The sequence below is a fragment of the Ailuropoda melanoleuca genome, chromosome 2 (assembly GCF_002007445.2).
Source record: "Ailuropoda melanoleuca isolate Jingjing chromosome 2, ASM200744v2, whole genome shotgun sequence".
In the NCBI taxonomy this organism is placed as follows: domain Eukaryota; kingdom Metazoa; phylum Chordata; class Mammalia; order Carnivora; family Ursidae; genus Ailuropoda; species Ailuropoda melanoleuca.
In genome coordinates, this window is record NC_048219.1 from 139,223,178 (window position 1) to 139,242,683 (window position 19,506).

General features: G+C 40.0%; 1 protein-coding gene across 1 annotated transcript in view; it reads left to right on the forward strand.

Annotated features, from left to right (window-relative positions):
* The window catches only part of MYO3B (myosin IIIB), a 368,137-nt gene that overhangs the window by 197,198 nt on the left and 151,433 nt on the right, over window positions 1–19,506 (forward strand). The window contains exons 23-24 of the mRNA XM_034642243.1: window positions 10,095–10,174; window positions 17,101–17,178. Coding sequence (XP_034498134.1) covers window positions 10,095–10,174; window positions 17,101–17,178 — 158 coding nt within the window. The remainder of the gene's footprint in view (window positions 1–10,094; window positions 10,175–17,100; window positions 17,179–19,506) is intronic.

A 19,506-nucleotide genomic window follows, 5' to 3' on the forward strand; every position in this document is an offset into this window, starting at 1 on the left:
AAGATCTTTGGTCCATTTTGGGGTGCCTGGCTGGCTTAGTCAGAAGAGCATGAAACTCTTCATCTCAGGGTTGTGAGTTCAAGCCCTACCTCTGGTATAGAGATTACTAAAAGAAATAAACTTTAAAGAAAAAAAGTCTTTGGTTCATTTTTCGGCTGGGTTATTTTCTTAATGAATTTTAAGAATTCTTTGTATTTTTTTGGAGAACAGTCCTTTGTTAGATCTTTTACAAATAATTTTCTCTGATGTTGCTTTTTGAACAGTATTATTTATTGCTCTGATCAGCTCTCTGATTTATAGCCCAGGTAAATTTTTCATATGTTCTGGCCACAGATGTCACACAGTCTCTTTCTGGCACCAGGTCAGCATTACACAGTTTTTGTAGTTCTCCCTCAAAAACGTTCTACCCCTCTTAACACCACATCCCCTGGTATTGATCTAAATGAAGTTGCATAGCCACAAAGGGTTTGCTCTGTGGGTGCCGGGGCAGAATGCTATGGCATACAAGTAGAAGCCCACTAATACACTCAAACTCCTCATTTGATGTATAGTACAAGTGAGTCACAGAGAGAGAGTAGAGTGATCTGAAGTCAATGGCAGGCCTGGGATAAGAATACAGATTTCTCATATTCAATCTAGCGTCCTTTTCATTGTTTCCATGCTGAAGAGGGAGAGCCAAAGAAGCGTTTATAGTTTCAAGCACTCAGTTGTTATCCTGCACAATGGGCGTTAACAGCATCTTATTTCCTGTGGCTTTCTCGGTCTTAACCGGAAACACAAGGAAACCCAAGTATTGTGCTTCACACAAAGAAATCATACAATAGACTCTTCATCACCAGTTTAGGTGTATTGAGCAGAACTTCTAGAGAGGATTTTGAAATCTGCAGTGATCACTTTGTTCTCTGCTGCCTGGGCATTTTATTTAGGATTCTAGTCTTAGATATGGAATGTCACTTTTCTCTGTGCAACTACCTGATCCACATAGATTTTACTCACGACTTTGGCCTCCTTAGTACTTGTACCGACTAACTGATATGAGACCCCTACTGATTTACATCCAAACCATCCAACTTTTTTTTTTTTAAGATTTATTTATTTTAGAGAGCATGAGTAGGAGGAGGGGAAGAAAAGGGAGGAGAGAGAGAGAGAGAGGGAGGGAGCGCGTGCAAGAGAGAGAGAGAGGAGTAAACTCCCCACTGACCGGGGAGCCAGGCTCAGAGGTTGAACTTTTTTTTTTTAATAATTCATTTAATAATTCATTTAATAATTCATTACTTGCATATAACACCCAGTGCACCATGCAATACATGCCCTCCTTAATACCCACCACCAGACTATCCCAATCCCCCACCCCTCTCCCCTCTAAAGCCCTCAGTTTGTGAAGCGAAGGGCCATATGCACCCCAATGTTCATAGCAGCATTGTCCACAGTAGCCAAATTGTGGAAGGTGCCGAGATGCCCTTCAACAGATGACTGGATTAAGAAGATGTGGTCCATATATACAATGGAATATTACTCAGCCATCAAAAAGAACAATTTCACAACATTTGCAGCAACATGGACGGGACTGGAGGAGATAATGCTAAGCGAAATAAGTCAGGCAGATAAAGACAATTATCATATGGTTTCACTCATTTATGGAACATAAGATGTAGGAAGATCAGTGGAAGAAGAAAGGGAAGAAGAAAGGGAGGGGTAAAAAGAAGGGGGAAATGAACCATGAGAGACTATGGACTCTGGGAAACAAACTGAGGGCAAATCATCCAACTTTGGCCAACTGGTTGAGGACTCTACCTGAAGGCCACTGAAAAAGCAAAATAGCAAAGATTGTGTCTATGGTCTCAGTGACTTTTTTTTTTTCCCAGTGACTTATGATGCCTTAGCCAAGCTATCCTTTTCCATGTTTTCTTCCCCCAGAAACTGCCTTCATAGTTAGTATTTTCATTGGTAGGGAGGGCAAGTAACTTGTGTTTATGCTTATAAGGGTAAAAAATAGATGTTTTTTGCTATTATTATACATCTAATATAAAAATGAGAAGCCTCTTGGAATTTGGTGTATAGGGTCTCTGGAAGTCTCTGGACTTTTAATTAATTATTTATTTATAGTTTCTTATTTCAGTAGTCTCTACACCCCACATAGGGCTTGAACTCACGACCCCACGATCAAGAGCCACATGCTCTTCTGACTGAGCCAGACAGGCACTCCAGTCTCTGGAATTTTTAAAGATCTCTCTTCTCACTAAGCATTCTATATCTTCCAGGTAGAATCCTTTCCCTTTCCTGTCAAACTCCTGTTAATCCTTCAAGATCTAGCTCATTAATTGCCTACTCTTCAGCTTTTTTTCTCATTCTCGCAAGAAAACTTAGTCTTCTGTCCTCTCATATCCCTTTATTCAGGTTTATTATAGCACTTTCCACTTCAAATTGCAATGGATTGTTTATACGTCCGCCTTTTCCCTTCCCCCAGCAGCTTCTCTGGGCTGTACTGTCCTTGAGATGAAGACCTGTGTTCTGTTCATCTTGGAAGAACACGAAGGGCCCTTAATGTCTTATTTCAAAGCATGAATAACTTGAGCACCATTAACTGAAAGCAACTCTACTTTCAAACTGTCCTCTTACCCAGACACTGGATGGTCTATAGGTAACCAGCATTTCCAACCACAGAATCATTCTGTAGATGTTGTGTTCCTAGAAGGCTTTCCATACCCTGCAAACATCTCACCTGAGTGAAATAATATATTTCTCTATCCATGAACACATGAGATCTGGATTAGTCGTCAGAGGAGAATAGCAATCTGAAGATTTGGAACATAGGGGAGGTTTGATGGAGGAGGTCTGTACTGCCTGGTCACGTTCAGGAGTGGAACAAGGAAATAGGGGAACTGGCTGCTGGAGTAGGGAGGACATACAGGATTAAAGCCATGTGTACCTTCCGAAGTGGAAATGGGGGTGTGAAAAGGAGTGTGTGAAACTGGAATACATCCTTTGCCTAAATTACGGTTTGTCCAGGACCACCACTGGTTGGATGAAAACCTGCTTAGCTGCATAGGGATGTTGCTCTGAGGCTGAAATAAGCAAGTCTCACATGTCAGTGATGAGTGGGCTCTGGCAGATATGTGTATGTAAATTTCATTTTTTTTTTTTGAATCAATGAATCAGGTCTTCTCTGATAGATATCAACAGTCTAGCCTCCAGTACTTTTGTGAACACATGTCATATCATTTACAAGCAAACTGCCCCAGAAAATATGGGGAAGGCAGGAAATACTAATTTTTCTACCAATGGGGAGGTTTTTGTCATGAGGATAGACTGAAGTGGCAGCTTCTGCCAACGTGGCAATAAAATGCAGAAAACAGCCTCTGTTCCACTGTTGACCAAGTTAGGAAGGAGAAGCTTTGTTACTTCCTTGAATTCTGATGATCTGGTGGTTGGTGGGATGACATCCTGTTTATGAGTTTTAAAGCCTAAAGGAGTAAAGAAAGAGTTACTATTTTTCCTCAGCTCTACAATTTTGAAATTGCTGGGTCACCAATCTTTAAAGCTGCGGTTCACATTCTAAATGAAAAAGGAAAAAAAAAGCAGCAAAAACATTGGTTTGGCTTCCTTCTAAGCCTATAGTCCAAAGGTGTTAATTATGCAGAACTTCCTAAGATGCCAGACAACTGCCAATTAAAAGTCATTAGAGGAATGAGAGAGGGGTTTCTTTTGGGCTTTGAATTACCCACATGCATGTTAAAGTTTGTGCACTCAGAAAAGAGAGTGAATTTGTTATGTGTGCATCTTTCTATGAAAGAGCTGGGAGGACAGGCTGGTGTTTTATTTACTCTCGTTACCTTCCCTCCACAAAACTACAGCCCATTCAATATATTATCACTGTTCTTTTCTTGAGAGATTAAGTGGACTGGGAACTCTCCCACCTCCCCCCTGACCATTTATTGATATTCACACTCAAAGCCATAGAAGAATGCCAAGGGAGAAAGTTAAAAACTTGCAGAACAAAATCTAACAACACCCTTTTTCTTTTGGCCTCCTACAACTGTTTCAATATTTTTTGTAGCTGTTTTAAGTTACCCGAGTGTATCAAATCTAAAACAAATCATTACATTTAGGATAGATAGGTATATAAAAACAAGCTTTTTTGCATACAAAATACTATGGTATGTTTTATACAACTACTGAATTTGACTCCTTACATTTTTATGAGTCTATGGTGTTATGACTGCAATTAGAACACTACAGGCATGGCAGGGATCACGCCAGCCTAGGTCTGTCCCACACTGACTTTGTAAACATCACCCACACAACCTGCTGATGAGACAAAGTGGAGTTCATTACTTACACAGTAAGGGAGACCACCACCTCTCAAAGCTTTGACAGTGTCCTGGAGAAGGAAAAGCAGGGTCAAAATTTATTGAGATAAAGGTTTTTTTAAGTTGGGTCTTTCAAATTGAGGGGTCTTGATTAGGGTTGGGTAAGGATCACAAAACAAAAGTCTACGATTGGTGGAAAAAGCACGGTGAAGATTTTTGAGCCCAGGGACTCATGGAATCCTAAGGGGTAAATTGCTGTTGATATTTTCCATTGAAGAGTTGATGGTATTAAGTCTTCAGGGAGTTCCTATAATGAACAATCAAACCATTGCCTGGAAAAAGAAATTCTTGCTCATGGAGATAGGGTGGTACAAGGTCGTTTCCCTGTAGACAGTATGGTGTGGTTTAGGTTCGGGTATCCAGACTGACCGTTGGATCATTGGTTTCGGTTCTCAGGTCTATTCAGATAACTTACTCTGGTAATAGAGGAATTGAAACATTCGATATTTTTATTTGCAGCTTCTTTCTTAGTAACAATTTGACATCAGACTTTGACGTTTCAGCATTGCTTCGCAGTAATTTATTAACTTCTGAGCCTATTCCTGGTGTTAAGGAAAATTAAAACAGGAAAATTTTCTAAACAAATGCCTACTAGCAGTCACCACGGGAGCCCTGCAACAAGTTCTGTAAACCCAGAGAGGGCAGCAGAGGGAAGCCGAATTCTCTGCATGATTATTTAAACAGCAGCCATCATTTTGGACAATTCTTAAGAAGCAACTTGAAGATGAAATCATGGGTCCTGGGTACTTGCCAAGAGATGAACTCCTCTGAAGCAGGCAGGAAATTGCCATCGTTTAAAAGTTCCAGCACTGTCTTCAGACCACTTGTCTCTTTAAGTTGGAAACGGAGACATTGTGTGGGATCATTGTAAGCTTCATTTCAGATTTTTTCTTTACCCAGTTCCCACATAGGATATAAATTCCATTAGATTCCTCTAACTTCCATTTTGTCTTCCCAGCACACGTTGGTAGTCACAGTTTCGGGAAGCACTGCTCTGGGCAGTGAGGCATCCTCAGCCAACGAGGCTGTCTGGGGGTGAAGCTGGGAGGATGCTTTGAAACAAATGTGAACACTATTTACATTTAAATTAAAATGGAAACTTCTTATAGGTTACGTTTCTGAAAGGTGTGTGCAGCACATCTGCTGAGGTCTATTGTTTATTCATGCTGTAAATCCTTTGAAATGTGTTAAAATGCTTCCCACTCATTATAAAGCTCCTGCCACCCCTGGATTATGACTTTGATGTCACCAATCCTGCTTCAAAGGGTTCTTTCTGGGCTATTAATCACAGTTTAGCCTCTGAAGATATCGCCAGAGAAAACATTTGGACATCTTTGTGCTAGACTTGCTAAAAACTTTGAAATCTTGAGTGTCTTGCATATGCACAAATTGCAGCATTTCTTTTCATTGACAACTTTTTATTTTGCTGCAGAATCAAATGACTTCGTAGGTAAAAAAGCAAACAGAGATCTTCTAGCACTTAGTTTGGGAGGTGAGGGATGGAAGAGGAGATTAAGTGTGGGTGGGTGGGGAGGGGAGAAGAGCATCTGAACAGGCCACTCGGCTCCTTCAGAGGTAAAAAGCACTGGGAATGAGAGCGGCCAAGACTTGTATGTTCAAAATGGGGGTTGCCTTATCATTTTTTCCTCATCTTTCATTAGTTTTTTGACTGACCAGTGCTTAAGTAGTAAATTAGTGAGGTTCCTTGGTATTCTCTTGCCTTCTAGTCTCTGCTTTAAGACTTGTGTGGAGGGACTATTCACAGCAAATAATAATGTTATTAATATTATTAATAATAATCAATGCTGGCTAACATGAAGTGATCACTCACCTTGAAAAGGCCCCATGTTGACAGTGCTTATCTCAAATTACCCTCATTGAATGTCCATAACAACTCTCAGAATGAGATAATACTGTCTTCATGTTATAGACAAGGAAACTGGGACTCTGCGATATTGGCTAACTTGTTCCCAGCCCAGGCAAACGCAAAAACCCATCACTCCCCAGGACTCAATAGCTGTTGCCCATGCTCTCTATATCGTCTGGTTCACTGCATGGCGGGGCGGGCTTTCTCCCTCTGTGCTGAGGGGCCCATACTGCCAGATCTGCTAATCAGTGTCTGTGTCTTAAACCTTCACAGTGGGGCTCTCTATTGCCCAATTTCTCTTTCGGGAAAACTCCCAGCATCTTTTTTCTTGCTTATTCATTTCTTTCGAAGACTAACAGTACCCTAGTTGGAGACTTTTTTTTTTATTGTGGTAAAAACACATAATATGAAACCTACCCTCCTAACATATTTTTATGTATACAGTACAATGTTGTTCACTATATGCACATTTGTAGAGCAGACCTTTAGAACTTTTTCATCTTGCATTACTTAAACTCTATACCAAGTTGAACAGCAACTCCCCATTTCCCTCCTTGCAGCCCTTGGCAACCAACATTCTACTCTCTGCTTTTATGAGCTTATCTATTTTAGGTACATCATATCAGTGGAACCACATAGTATTTGTCTGTGACTGACTTATTTCACTTAGCATAATGTCCCAGGTTCATCTGTGTTGTCTCAGATGGCAAGACATCCTTCTTTTATAAGGCTGAATAGTATTCCATTGTATGTATATACCACATTTTCTATATCCATTCATCCTTTGATGAGTATTTAGTTTGTTTTTACTGACTGGCTGTTGCGAATAATGCTGTAGTGAACATGGGAGGCAAATACCTCTTCATGATTCTGTTTCCAGTTGTTTTGGGTAAATACCCGGAAGTGGGATTGTTGGATCACATGGTATTCTATTTTTAATTTTTTCAAGAACCTCCACACTGTTTTCCATATTGGCTGCACCACTTTATATTCCCACCAGCAGTGAGTGCACCAAGGTTCTAGTTTCTCCATATCCTTGCCAATACTTGTTATTTTCTGTTGTTATTGTTGTTGTTTTATACAATGACCATCCTAACAGTATAAAGTGATATCTTGTTATGGCTTTGATATGAACTTCCCTGATTCTCAGTGAGGTTGAGCATCTTTTATATAGCTGTTGGCCATTTTTATCTCCTCTTTGGAGAAATGTCTATTTAAGTCCTTTGCCCATTTTTATTTTTTTAATTCTTTTTATATTTTTTAAAAAGATTTATTTATTTATTTTGGAGAGAGCATGCATGCACACACATGGGGGGAGGGGCAGAGAGAGAGAGAGAATCCCAAGCAGGCTCACATTGAGTGCGGAGCCCAACGTGGGGCTCGATCCCACAACCCTGAGATCATGACCTGAGCTGAAATCAGGAGTCAGATGCTCAACCAACTGAGCCACTCAGGCATCCCTCCTTTGCCCATTTTTAAATTGGGTTATGCTATTTTATTTTTTTTTAAAGATTTTATTTATTCATTTGACAGAGATAGAGACAGCCAGCGAGAGAGGGAACACAAGCAGGGGGAATGGGAGAGGAAGAAGCAGGCTCCCAGTGGAGGAGCCTGATGTGGGGCTCGATCCCATAACGCCGGGATCACGCCCTGAGCCGAAGGCAGATACTTAACCGCTGTGCCACCCAGGCGCTCCTGTTTATTTTATTTTTTGCTGTTGAGTTGTAGGAGTTCCTTATAGATCTTGGAAATTAACCCCTTATATGGTCTGCAAATATTTTCTCCCATTCTGTAGGTTGCCTTTTCCCTCTGTTGATTGTTTCCTTTCTTGTGCAGAAGGCTTTGATTTGATGTAAACCTGCTTGTCTGTTTTTGCTTTTATTGCCTGTGCTTTTGACATCCTATCTGAGAAATCATTGCTAAGATCAATGTTATGAAGCTTTCACCCTATGTTTTTTTCTAGGAGTTTTATAGTTTCAGGTCATTTAAGTCTTTAATCCAATAGGAATTGAATTTTATGTAAGATAGGAGTCCAGTTTAATTTTTTTTGTATGTGGATATCGAGTTTTCCAAAACACAATTTGTTGAAGAGACTATCCTTTCCCCATTGTATAATCTTGATACCCATCTTACAGATTATTTGACCATATATGCATAGATTTATTTCTGGGCTCTCTATTCTGTTCCGTTGGTCTGTATGTTTGTCCTTATGTCACCATACTGTTTTGATTACTGTTGCTTTATAATATATTTTGAAATCAGGAAGTGTGAAGCTTTCAGCTTTTCTTTTCCTTCTCAAGATTGTTTGGAGCTTTGGATCCCTTGTGGTTCCTGATGAACTTTAGGGTTGTTTTTTATATTTCTGTGAAAATGTCATTAGGCTTTTGATGGGGATACATTGAATCCATAGATCTTTTTGGGTATCGTGGACATTTTAACAATATTGGATCTTTCAATCCACACACATAGTAAAGGCTGGCAGAATATGCTACCCTAAAATATGCCACTTTGGCATAAAGATTATTTTGAGCTGAAGGTAATTGAGAAGAAGCAGATATAAGAGAAGCTTTCTCCCCTCCCCCTGTTTACATAAATCAAGACATAAATTTGTACAAGTATCCCCCCAACCCTCTCTACCAGGAAGGACAGAAGTTAATTACCAGAGACAACTCTAGATACTCATCAGCCCAGAGACAGCACTAGAGGAATCTGTATAACAAAACTTTACTAACTAGCCCTTACCTTCCATTAGCTTCCTCATATATTTACCTTCCTGTAATTTGCTGCCCCTAGAAACTCAGAGATCTCTTGTCACTTACCTAGAAATGTATTGTTCTTTTGTTAAGATGCTATGTGAGCCCAGTTCTAACTACCCCTTGAATTATTTATCACCAAGTACTCCTGTGTGTATGTGTGATGCATGTATTAATAAACCTCTGTTTTTCTCTTGTTAACCTGTCTTCTGTCAATCTAATTTTCAGGGCCCCAGGAAATGAACCTACAATGAGTAGAGGAAAAAGATTCTTTTCCTCCCCAAGAATAAGATGTCTTTCCATTTATTTGTGTGTCTTCTTTAAATTCTTCCAGGAATGTCTTGTAGTTTTCAGAGTACAAGTCTTTCCTCCTTGGTTAAGTTTATTTCTAAGTATTTTATTCTTTTTGATGCTGTTGTAAATAGGATTTTCTTAATTTCCTTTTCAAATTTTCATTGTTAGTGCATAGAAATGCAGTTGATTTTTTGATGCTGATTTTATATCTTACAACTTTGCTGAATTGATTTATTAGTTCTAACAGGTTTTTTGGCAGGATCTTTAGGGTTTTCTATATATATAAGATCATGCCACCTATGAATAGAGATCGTTTTACTTCTTTCTTTACAATTTAGATGTCTTTTACTTCTTTTTCTTGCCTAATTGCTTGAGCTAGGAATGCTAATTGAATAGAAGTGGTGAGAGTGAGCATCCTTGCCCTGTTCCTGATCTTAGAGGAAAAGCTTTTGCTCTTTCACTGTTAAGTATGTTAGCTGTGAGCGTTTCATATACGTCCTTTTTATGTTGTGGCAATTTCCTTCTATTCCTAGTTTGTTGAGTGAATTGGAGAGTTTTTTATTATTTGTTTTTTGCTTATGAAGCTAAGATAAATTCAATTTATATTATAAATTATAATTTTTAAATTATTATAATTTGTTTATAATTTTTATCATTAAAGTCACAAAATTCAAATTCTTCCAAATTTTTCATATTCAGACCAGATCATTTGGAATAATTAATAAAAATACAAGCACATAAAGGAAAAAATTATTTAAATACTATTCCTTAACTTTTCCTTCACTTAAATTTTTTGTCTTCTTTGTTCAGGTAACTTGGCCCAGACAAGAGCCAGGATAACAGCAGCCTCAAGATCTTTGCCTCCGCATTTCAGTGCTGGGAGAACCAAGGTGAGTAACAGGTTTGTACTCAAAATAGTGTGAACCATGGGGTGCTCCTGCCTTGGAGATAATCCTAGAGTAGGCAACTTTATCTGGCCCACTGCTAGGGAAGTCAGGTAAAGAGATGGAAGGCATTTAGAACATCAGGGGTTAGGAATCCTTACAATCCTGTGTTACAGAAGAAAACTTTTCCTCTCCCCTCTTAAATTTGGTTCTTGGGGGGCTGAACTAAACTCAACCTGAAAGATTAACAGAAGAAAAAACACGCACATGCACACACACACACACACACACACAAATTTTAGTTATATACTTACAGGAACTCACTCAAAAAAGTAACCCAAAGGGATAGTTAGAATTTGAGGCTTATATGCCATCTTAAAAGGGATGAATGGGGTGGGAAGGGGCACTTGACTTTTGGGAAAAACAAATGATCCCTTAGGAGAATAGAAGGGAGGTATGATAGTTTTGTGACAGTGTCTGTTAGGCAATTTCTTATCCCAGTGCTCATTTCTCATCTCTGTTGATAGGAGTCAGTCTTCCATGGCAGGTCTTGAAACTGCCAGGGAGGAAATTTATGACAGTTGGATGATTTTGAGAGGCTCTGTTTTTAGCCAGACGAGGGCAGTTCAAAAAAACGCCTCTTCTAATCATGGAACACTACATCAAAAACTAATGATGTACTGTATGGTTACTAACATAACATAATAAAAAAATTTTTTTAAATAAATAAAATTTTAAAAATTTTAAAAAATAAAGGAAAATGAATTTTTAAAAAAAGCCTCTTCTCGCAACTGTCGATTCTCACATGTATTCAACTCAGTACATATGGCACCGTGGCATATTCTGGACCCTTTCATGTGATTCTTAGAAAGACCACTTAAGATACAGAACAATGACACTTGAAAGTAAAGCCTATCTAGGAAGAGATAAAACACTTTTCCTTGAGGCTATCACCAACCTACAGAGGAGGATAACAGGGACCAAATGGAGTCAGCAGGGAGGAAAGAAACCAAACCATTTTCTTACATTCTGCTTTGCCATCTGAAAAATGAAGGGCGTACTTATCTGTGCAAAGGGAATGTTAGATGGGTTAATAAATAACCCACTGTAAAATATTTTTAACTGTTACATCCTTTCAGCTAATATTTAGCAAGGACCTCCAGGTTTGGCTGGTTAATGTTCATTCTGTATACTAACACCAAAACCCAATTATCTAAAAGGTGATGGAGTAATAAAATAAATAGATCACATCTCTGAATTTTCATATATTTTTATTTACATTGAATATTAAATTATTTAATAAAGAATAATAAATTCAGCCACACAGAATACTGTTGAATATTCTCAAAATTGATACAAACATAGATACCTATATTTAACTTTCTTAGAGAATGAAAAACTTACCTACATGTAATAGGGACTGAGATCATTTTTGTTAACAATAATTTTTATACCCATGTTGCTATTATAATCACATGTATTACTCTACTCTTCAGTTTGTAGCAAGATACTAGGACTATATAACATGGGGTATAGGGGCCCCTAGGAGAGATTTACATCGGCATTTCATTGGTTATAAGAGCCTCTTGATATTATTACATGTAAAATTTTGTAAATACAGTTGATTCTTATTCTTCGTGAAATTATGTTCTATAAAGTTGCTGTGAACACTGAATCAGCAAATACTGAAACATTGCTCCTAGGGGAAATATGTAGTTAGGTTCCTGAAAGCCTCTGCTCACAACATTGTTGTCAACTAATTAGTACATAATCTTGTTTTATGTGTGTTTCTATTTAAAGGCACAATATTTAATATATATATTTCTTACAAATAATTATATGCAGTATTTCTTTGTATAAAATAATATTTTTTTAAAGATTTATTTATTTATTTATTTATTTGAGAGAGAGAGAACTAGAGCAATAGCAAATGCAAGTGGGGTTGGGGCAGAGGGAGAGGGAGAAAATCTCAAGCAGATTCCCTGCTGAGCATGGAGCCTGATGCAGGGTCCTGAGGTCATGACCTGAGCCAAAACCAAGAGTTGGATGTTTAATCAATTGAGCTACCCAGGAGTCCCTAAAATAGTATTTTAATTACAGTGTTTGTGTCATTGAATTCAAGGCCAACAGCACTATAACTCATGTCTGAATGAAGCTTATCTAATGCACGTATGTTCTCCAAGAGGTATTTAATAGCCTTCTTGCACTTAGGAACACTAGACAGCACTCCAGCACTATGCTTGGGGGCTATTTTAAACAGTGAAATCACTGGCCAAAAGTACAAAAATGCAAAACATATGGCACTTCACTAAACGTGGAAAAGGACACTTGGTTATAGCATGAGAGCTAAAACAGGAAGGCAGAGCGTCACCTTGTTCAACCTGAGCTGGAAACACATACATCAGGTGATCGAGGTTTTCACCACTCTGTATATCTATGAATGATAATGAAAGCGTTGCAGGCACTGATTTGGGGGTTAAAAATAAATTTTAGAAAGTAGGCACATTCACAAATACAGAATCCACAAAGAATGAGGATTAATTGTTATTTGTTTTTTGGAGTCATTGGCTCCCACTAGATTCTGAAAGAAATTATGACACAAGAAGATTAAAGACTCCCATGTAATATTCTCTGTCAGCTCACATTACCATCCTTCCCTCAACTTAATTTTGTGGCTTTTGGATTCTGCCAGGACCCCGTTCCCCTGCTGGTATTCCCAGAATACCAGCACAGCGTTACCTCTCTCTACACTGCCTCCTGTTGTTCAGGCTTGCCTATGTGACATGTGTGCCCTCTAGTATGTGGCATATATTTACATCATTATAATAATAATGTATATCAGTGAGATGAAAATGACTCATGATTTGTTTTCATTTGGAATATGAATGAGTCGAAAGTGCTAGTTAAGGCACCAGAAAATAAGTGTCACAATAGCAATAAAAAAAACTCTAGAATTTTTCTCTGTCTTATCCAAGGTCAAATAACACAGGTGGTCTTTTAGGAAGCTGGCCTCCAGCACATTCAGCACCACCACACTATGACACATGGATGTTGTCAATGCCAGCCTTGCTTTTCCCTTCAGGGCTGAGGAGGCTTTGAGAGGAGAGACGCTGTGGGGATTTTTTCCTTAAGGGGTGGATGGATCACTTGACAGCAGTAAAAATTCTTGACAAAGATGTTGTCAAGAAGATGAATATAAGCACTTCTGAGGTTTTAGGATGCAAATAGTGGCCACTTACTGAGACCAGGAAAAAAATCTTTTCAGTTTTTCACTTATTGCTGAAATCTAGATGGTTTACGAGACTTCTTGGAATCTATGTCTTTATCCTAGAGTAAATTTAGTTGACAGATGAGGCAAGTCTTTTTTAATAATACCACGCTTTCAGACCCATGTTGTAAGTTATATCGAATCGCATAGAAAGGCAGTATATAATGTTTAAGAAGTAAGGTTTTGGAATCAGAACTGGGTCAGATGTAGGCATGGCCAATTACTGGCTGCACGACTGGAAAATTTCACTACAATCTCTGAGCCTTAATCTCCTGATATGTACAATAGAAATAATAATAGTTCTTACCTCATAGGGTCATTTTGAGACCTTACTGGCATAATATAGGCAAAGTGGTTACTACAGTGATTTTTACTTTGGAGCAATAGCTGTTTTATTACTCATGTTTTGATAACCATCTAAAACTCCATGTGTGGAGGCCATACATATACTGAAGTTTGCTCATTCCCTGTGGACTTGGAGTCTGTATTACAGTTTGTAAAGCTTACTCAGGACAACTTTAAAACACTAACCAGTGCCTCTCACAAGGAATTGGGCAGGACATTTGTCATGTAGGCAGAAAGGAGGCTTGCTCAGCTCCAGTTGACTTATATCGTTATATTGGCATTGGAAGAGAAAGGATACTGGGTTAGACAGACAGTGGTTTGATCCAGAATATTGGTTCTGCTGATCATTTTGAAATTGGTTTCATTGGAAATATTTTCTCTGCCAGTAAGTAAAAAGATCTCTTTGCTGTGTTGCATGGGTGCTAGTACTTGCCATCTGCCATTGAAGAAAACTCTGCATCTTTGACATTCATCACTAAACTAAAACTAAGTCAAGAATGGTAATAATGGAAGGGAAACAAATATACTTCTTGCATGTGTGCAAAGCAGTAGCTTTTACAAACCAGTTTTCCTAATAAGGAAAACAGAGGTTTTTAGAAGTTGAATAACAAGTCCAAGTTCACACAGGTAGTAAGTGGAGGAGCCAGGATTTGAACCAGGTATGTCCAGTTCCAAAAATCTGTGTTCTGTAGCATATGTCCTCTAAGCCCAGGAAAGCTTTTCTAGTGTCTTTACCCCCTATCTAAGGTAACAGCTTATAAAATCCTCTGGGGAAGATTATTTGTTTCTTGTGAATTCCCCATATTTGGGAAGAACTATATGCTAAATGATATCCCTAATGAAATCTACCTTCTGGATTCTTTCTGAAAGATTTTTTTTTTAATTAAATGAAGCTACTTTTAACTAAATTAGCTCAGGATGACAAACTTTTAGACAACAACCTTCACTTCTGTTTTGGCTTGGATTTTTTGGAGTTCCTTAGAGTTCCTGATAGACCTGGTGCAGACAGAGGTGAGGTTTGTGCCTCGTCTCCTAGTTTGAAGGACCAAGAGACTCAACTTCTGCTATGTCTTTTGTCCAAAATTCCCTCTTTCAGATCCACTCCTTGCTGACTATACAAGAAGTCTTTGTCCAACGGAAGATCTTTCCAGATTCTTAAATTAGAAATTACCTCATTAGCATGTTATTTATTCTTTGAGATGCAGTACTAAATATGTAGGTAATGAACTGTAGACAGCATTAGCACTTCTAGGCTGTCTGTAATACCAGACAGGTTTTTATCTACTTCCCAAGAGTTACTCTGTACGTGAGTAGGACAGAATTTGGTCTTGCTGGGTGGTTAGATAGGGGAGCCCACCAGCCTTATAACTTTTGGAGTGCAAATTAGTGTTCTATTCTTTATTTTTTGAGTTTGCTGCAGAGGACAGGTATTGATACTGAAAACAGTACTTATTGTACCTCTTAAATTATGTCTCAGCACAATAGCCATCAAGGGTTTTCTGATCACTAAACTATTAAATTCTCAAATACCAAGGGCCCATTGTATGTTCTGAGGGAAGCTAACAGGTAAATCCTACTAACAGATAAATATGGATGAATTTTTAAGCTGCCCTTTTACTGTGCCCTAGAGCCTTAAGGGCTGGCTCACTGGCTCACTGACTAGTTTGAATAAAAAGGGAGGGAAATGAGGGAGGAAAAAGAGGGTTCAAAGTAAGACAGAGTTCTTCAGGGAGGATCTCTGAATAAAAGGAAGCGGTGGAGAAATTCCCAAGTTGTGTGTGTGTGTGTGTGTGTGTGTGTGTGTGTGTGTATGAAGGTCAGGTTGGGGGAGAAAGTAAAGAGAAAAAAAGTTCAAGAAAACTTAGAATTTACTATCTGGCAGAAGGCAGACCCTAGCCAAAATCTTCTTTACTTCAGTCCTGATTTGCTGGCCCCAAACCTCACCAGCTCTGAGCTCCATCCTCCAAACAGGGATGGGATGGGGGAAGAGGACCTTCAGTGGGCCCTGACAGATGCTGGTGGAGAGAATGCAATACAGTCTGTGCAGGTGGGGTGGGTGATGGTGTCTGTTTTTCCCTTCTCTATGTTAGAACAGCCTGCCTGCTCAACACCGAGCTTTCATTTCCTCCTTTCTCATTAAAAAAATTTAAAAAGTCAAACCTATGGGCGGTTCTACCATAGCTTCAGCTGCATGCAAATGAACTGACGGCTTTGGGAATGCATCCATCGTGCAGCCTAGAAAAGGAAGCTGCGTTGCCCCCTGACATCACTTCACGCAGAGAGAGCCTCATATTCCTGCTCACTAGTTGGGTTGCTTTTCTAGTTATTGAAAACTTAGCTCCCCATTAATTCCCTTTCTTAAATAAGCCTGTTTTCTTTAAGCCAATTGAAGAGTTTCCTTCCATTTTGCACAGTCTCCTTAATACCCCTTGAGGCAGGCCTCATTATTTGCCCTCACCCTCATGCTCTCAACCCTTCTAGCACCCACTTTGCACTTTTGTTGAATGAGGCTGCAGACATCCTCACCCGACGGGGAGGTGGCCGCCTGGCCAGCAGTTCACCAAGCAGAACACACTTGCTGACAGCAGCATCTTCCAGCTCAAACATTCCTGCTTCATCCCCTTGCCACCTGTTCCGAGCAGATGGGAGGCTGCCACTGCGGAGGCTGGTGCTAAAATGCCACTCAGGCACTTTGCAAACAAAGGGCTTGTATGTGCAGGAGCAGCGTTTTTATTGTTGAGGCACAATAACAAAACAGGCTGTTTCCTATAATTTTTTCATTCATAAATTTCCTCCAGTCAGCCTAGCTAGTTGGGGTAGATGATTGGGAACAGGTGTATCTCAAGCTCTGGTCTACGGTGAGCACGTGGGAACTATGGGAGGTGGGAGGGTGGCAGGAAGGTGACTGGAGCTCACCTAATTCTCTGCGGTCCAACCTGGGCTTTGGGCCCATGTCTTCATAATCACCCAGCCTCATGGGTCATTGCCCAGTTTTCTTTTAAGAAATAGCTTGGTCTCATGTGATATTACTGGAGAATTTAACAGGGGCCCATTAGAACATCAGCAAATACAGAAATAATGGTGTTGAGTTTTATACCGAGACCATGTGGTACTTTGCAGAGCGTGGTCCATTCTCAAGTGAGTAGAACAGTGCAAATTTTATTTTTCTTTTATATGTTTTAAAACATCTCCCACAGTATTCACCATTGTGTTATAAACATCAAGGTCCCTCAGGTATTTAACCAAAAAACTTTTCAGATTTTGGAAAAGCCAGAAAAGGTCTATATCCTTAAACTACTTCCTTCTACCTCTGCTCTAGGTGGACACTCTGGAGGTGATACGACATCCAGAAGAAACCACCAACATGAAGAGACAGACCATGGCTTCTTACTTCCGGGTACGGAGTCTTTTTGATCTCTGTTCTGCCAAGGACTCCCAACCCTTCCCGTGAGAGGCCAGATATGGTGGAATTACTGAAATAAGAGCAAAGCAGAAGAGTCAGTTAAGAAAGATTGGGAGTGTGGGGAGAGAAAAATTATGGTGGGGACCTACCTCTAAGCATAATGTTCTCTGATTTCAGAAAGATCAGATGAAATCCCATGTGTCTCCAGAGGGGGCCCTCTCTGTCACTGACACATAGCCCTGTCCGTTCAATGTGCTGATTCTATGAGCATTTGAGCTGCTTCTTGGCCTTAAAGCTACTGGAACCAGCCGCTTTTCCAGCGTATTTACTGACAAAGTAGCTAATATAATTCCAGAAGGTGGCTTATTAAGTTCAGATCCTGAGGGAATCTGCCTTAGTTTTAACTTTATTTTCCTAGATCAAATTGACCCATTGCCAGACCCAATTATTTCCCATCTCTGCTCCCCCAATTCTTGATATTTCATCTAGTAAAATGACTCCTTTGAGTAAAAACGTTGTGCCTAGAAGGACTCTATTAAATGCACATTATATAGGAAAGATAAGATGCAGACATTGCATCTTTCGCACAGATTTATCTTCATATTACAAAACGCTAAGGTTGGAAGCCCCTTAGAGATCATGTACCACTGGAAGCTAAGGTCCAGGCAGCCTTGTGGTGGAGATGCTATTAGGCCAAAGATGGAATTACTGATCTCAGGTTGTAAGGCGGAGTTGCAATAGGAAGGGGCTCAGCGGGGATGGGCAGTCAAGTGGTCATAAGCTGGGGTTGCTGAGGCAGGCTGAAGGACAGTACCTTGGAGCCAGCACCATGGGTGGAAGGCTCCAGGGAAAGCTAGGAGGTTCAAGAAGGATCCGAAGCCAAGAAGTCTGACCTAGTCAGCTGTACTTCAGGAGTAGACTAAAATCGGGCTCAGAGAGTATGAATTGGGCCCAGAGGCCTTTGAGTCCGGCACACAGTCCATGTGGCGATTCTTGCTACAGCTTCTCTAACAGGTGAATATTCGCCTCCTGTTTCATCACTTTCATGGTTGGACATTTCTAATTGCCATTTATTTCTTACCTTGAGACCTACCCTGGTCCTGTCCCCTTTAGTGGCTGTATCCTCCTAGTGTCTTGGCGGACAGTGTGTGTGTGTGTGTGTGTGTGTGCATGTCCATCTGTCCGTCCGTCCCATGGAATTTGGAGGCTCTGAAAAATCCTGTGAGATCATCTTCAAGATCCTGCAGTCCCTTTCTCAAAAGAAGTCACCTTTGCCTTATGATTTTTCGGAAATATATCCACGGCAGTTTGGTGTGCTCCACATGTTAACTCAGAGAAATGGATTATATCAGCAAGCTAGGTAATACTATTTTAGATCAGTAGGAGGTGTGATTATGAAATAACGAGACTGGTTTCCTGTGTGGCTGGTAATTGCCCCTGAAGGTGTGTCCACAAGAGACGCTCCAAGAGTGGACGCCCCTAAGGAGTAGCTGAGGCTGTCCCCACGCTGGCAGTCCTCTACTTTTCCGCGTGCCCTCTTTCTGGGAGAGCTCCCTGCCAGCCACTCCATGGATGTTAGTCGATCTTCATGATAGTCTCCTTTTCTCCAGCTTTCTTGTTTTCTCTGCCCTTTTTCTCTCTGTTTCTTGTTTCTCTTCTGCTTCATTACCGGTGGTATCACGAGGATTTGCTTAGACTTCCTCGTGGTTCTTAGGCTGAAGAAGCAACTGGCCCCTTTCCTAAAAGCTAGATCTTTTAAATTACAGGTACAGTTTATGGCGTATTGCGTTAGAATACCACACAAGCTGGTTCTGGCGATGGAGTTACAGGGTAACCTAAGCATGTTCTTTGACGGCTAAGTCCTTGTCTCATAGGGATATTGCTTGGCACTAGGTGATATTTATTTATTTTTTAAAGATTCATCTATATGTTTTCTTTCTTTCTTTCTTTTTTAAAGATTTATTTATTTGAGAGAGAGAGACAGAGAGCATGAACTGGGGTGAGGGGCAGAGGGAGAGGGAAAGGGAGAGAATCTCAAGCAGACTCCCTGCTGAGTGAGGAGCCAGCTGTAGGGCTCAATCCCATGACCCTGAGTTCATGACCTAAGCGAAATCAACAGTTGGATGCTTAACCAGCTGAGCCACCTAAATGCCCCTCATCTGTTCATTTTGAGAGAGAGAAAGAAAGAGAGAGAGCATACAAACAGGAGGGAGGGTCAGAGGGAGAGAATCTCAAGCAGACGCCTGGCTGAGGAGGGAACCCAATTCAGGACTCAATCCCACAACCCGAGATCATGACCTGAGCTGAAATCAAGAGTCAGAT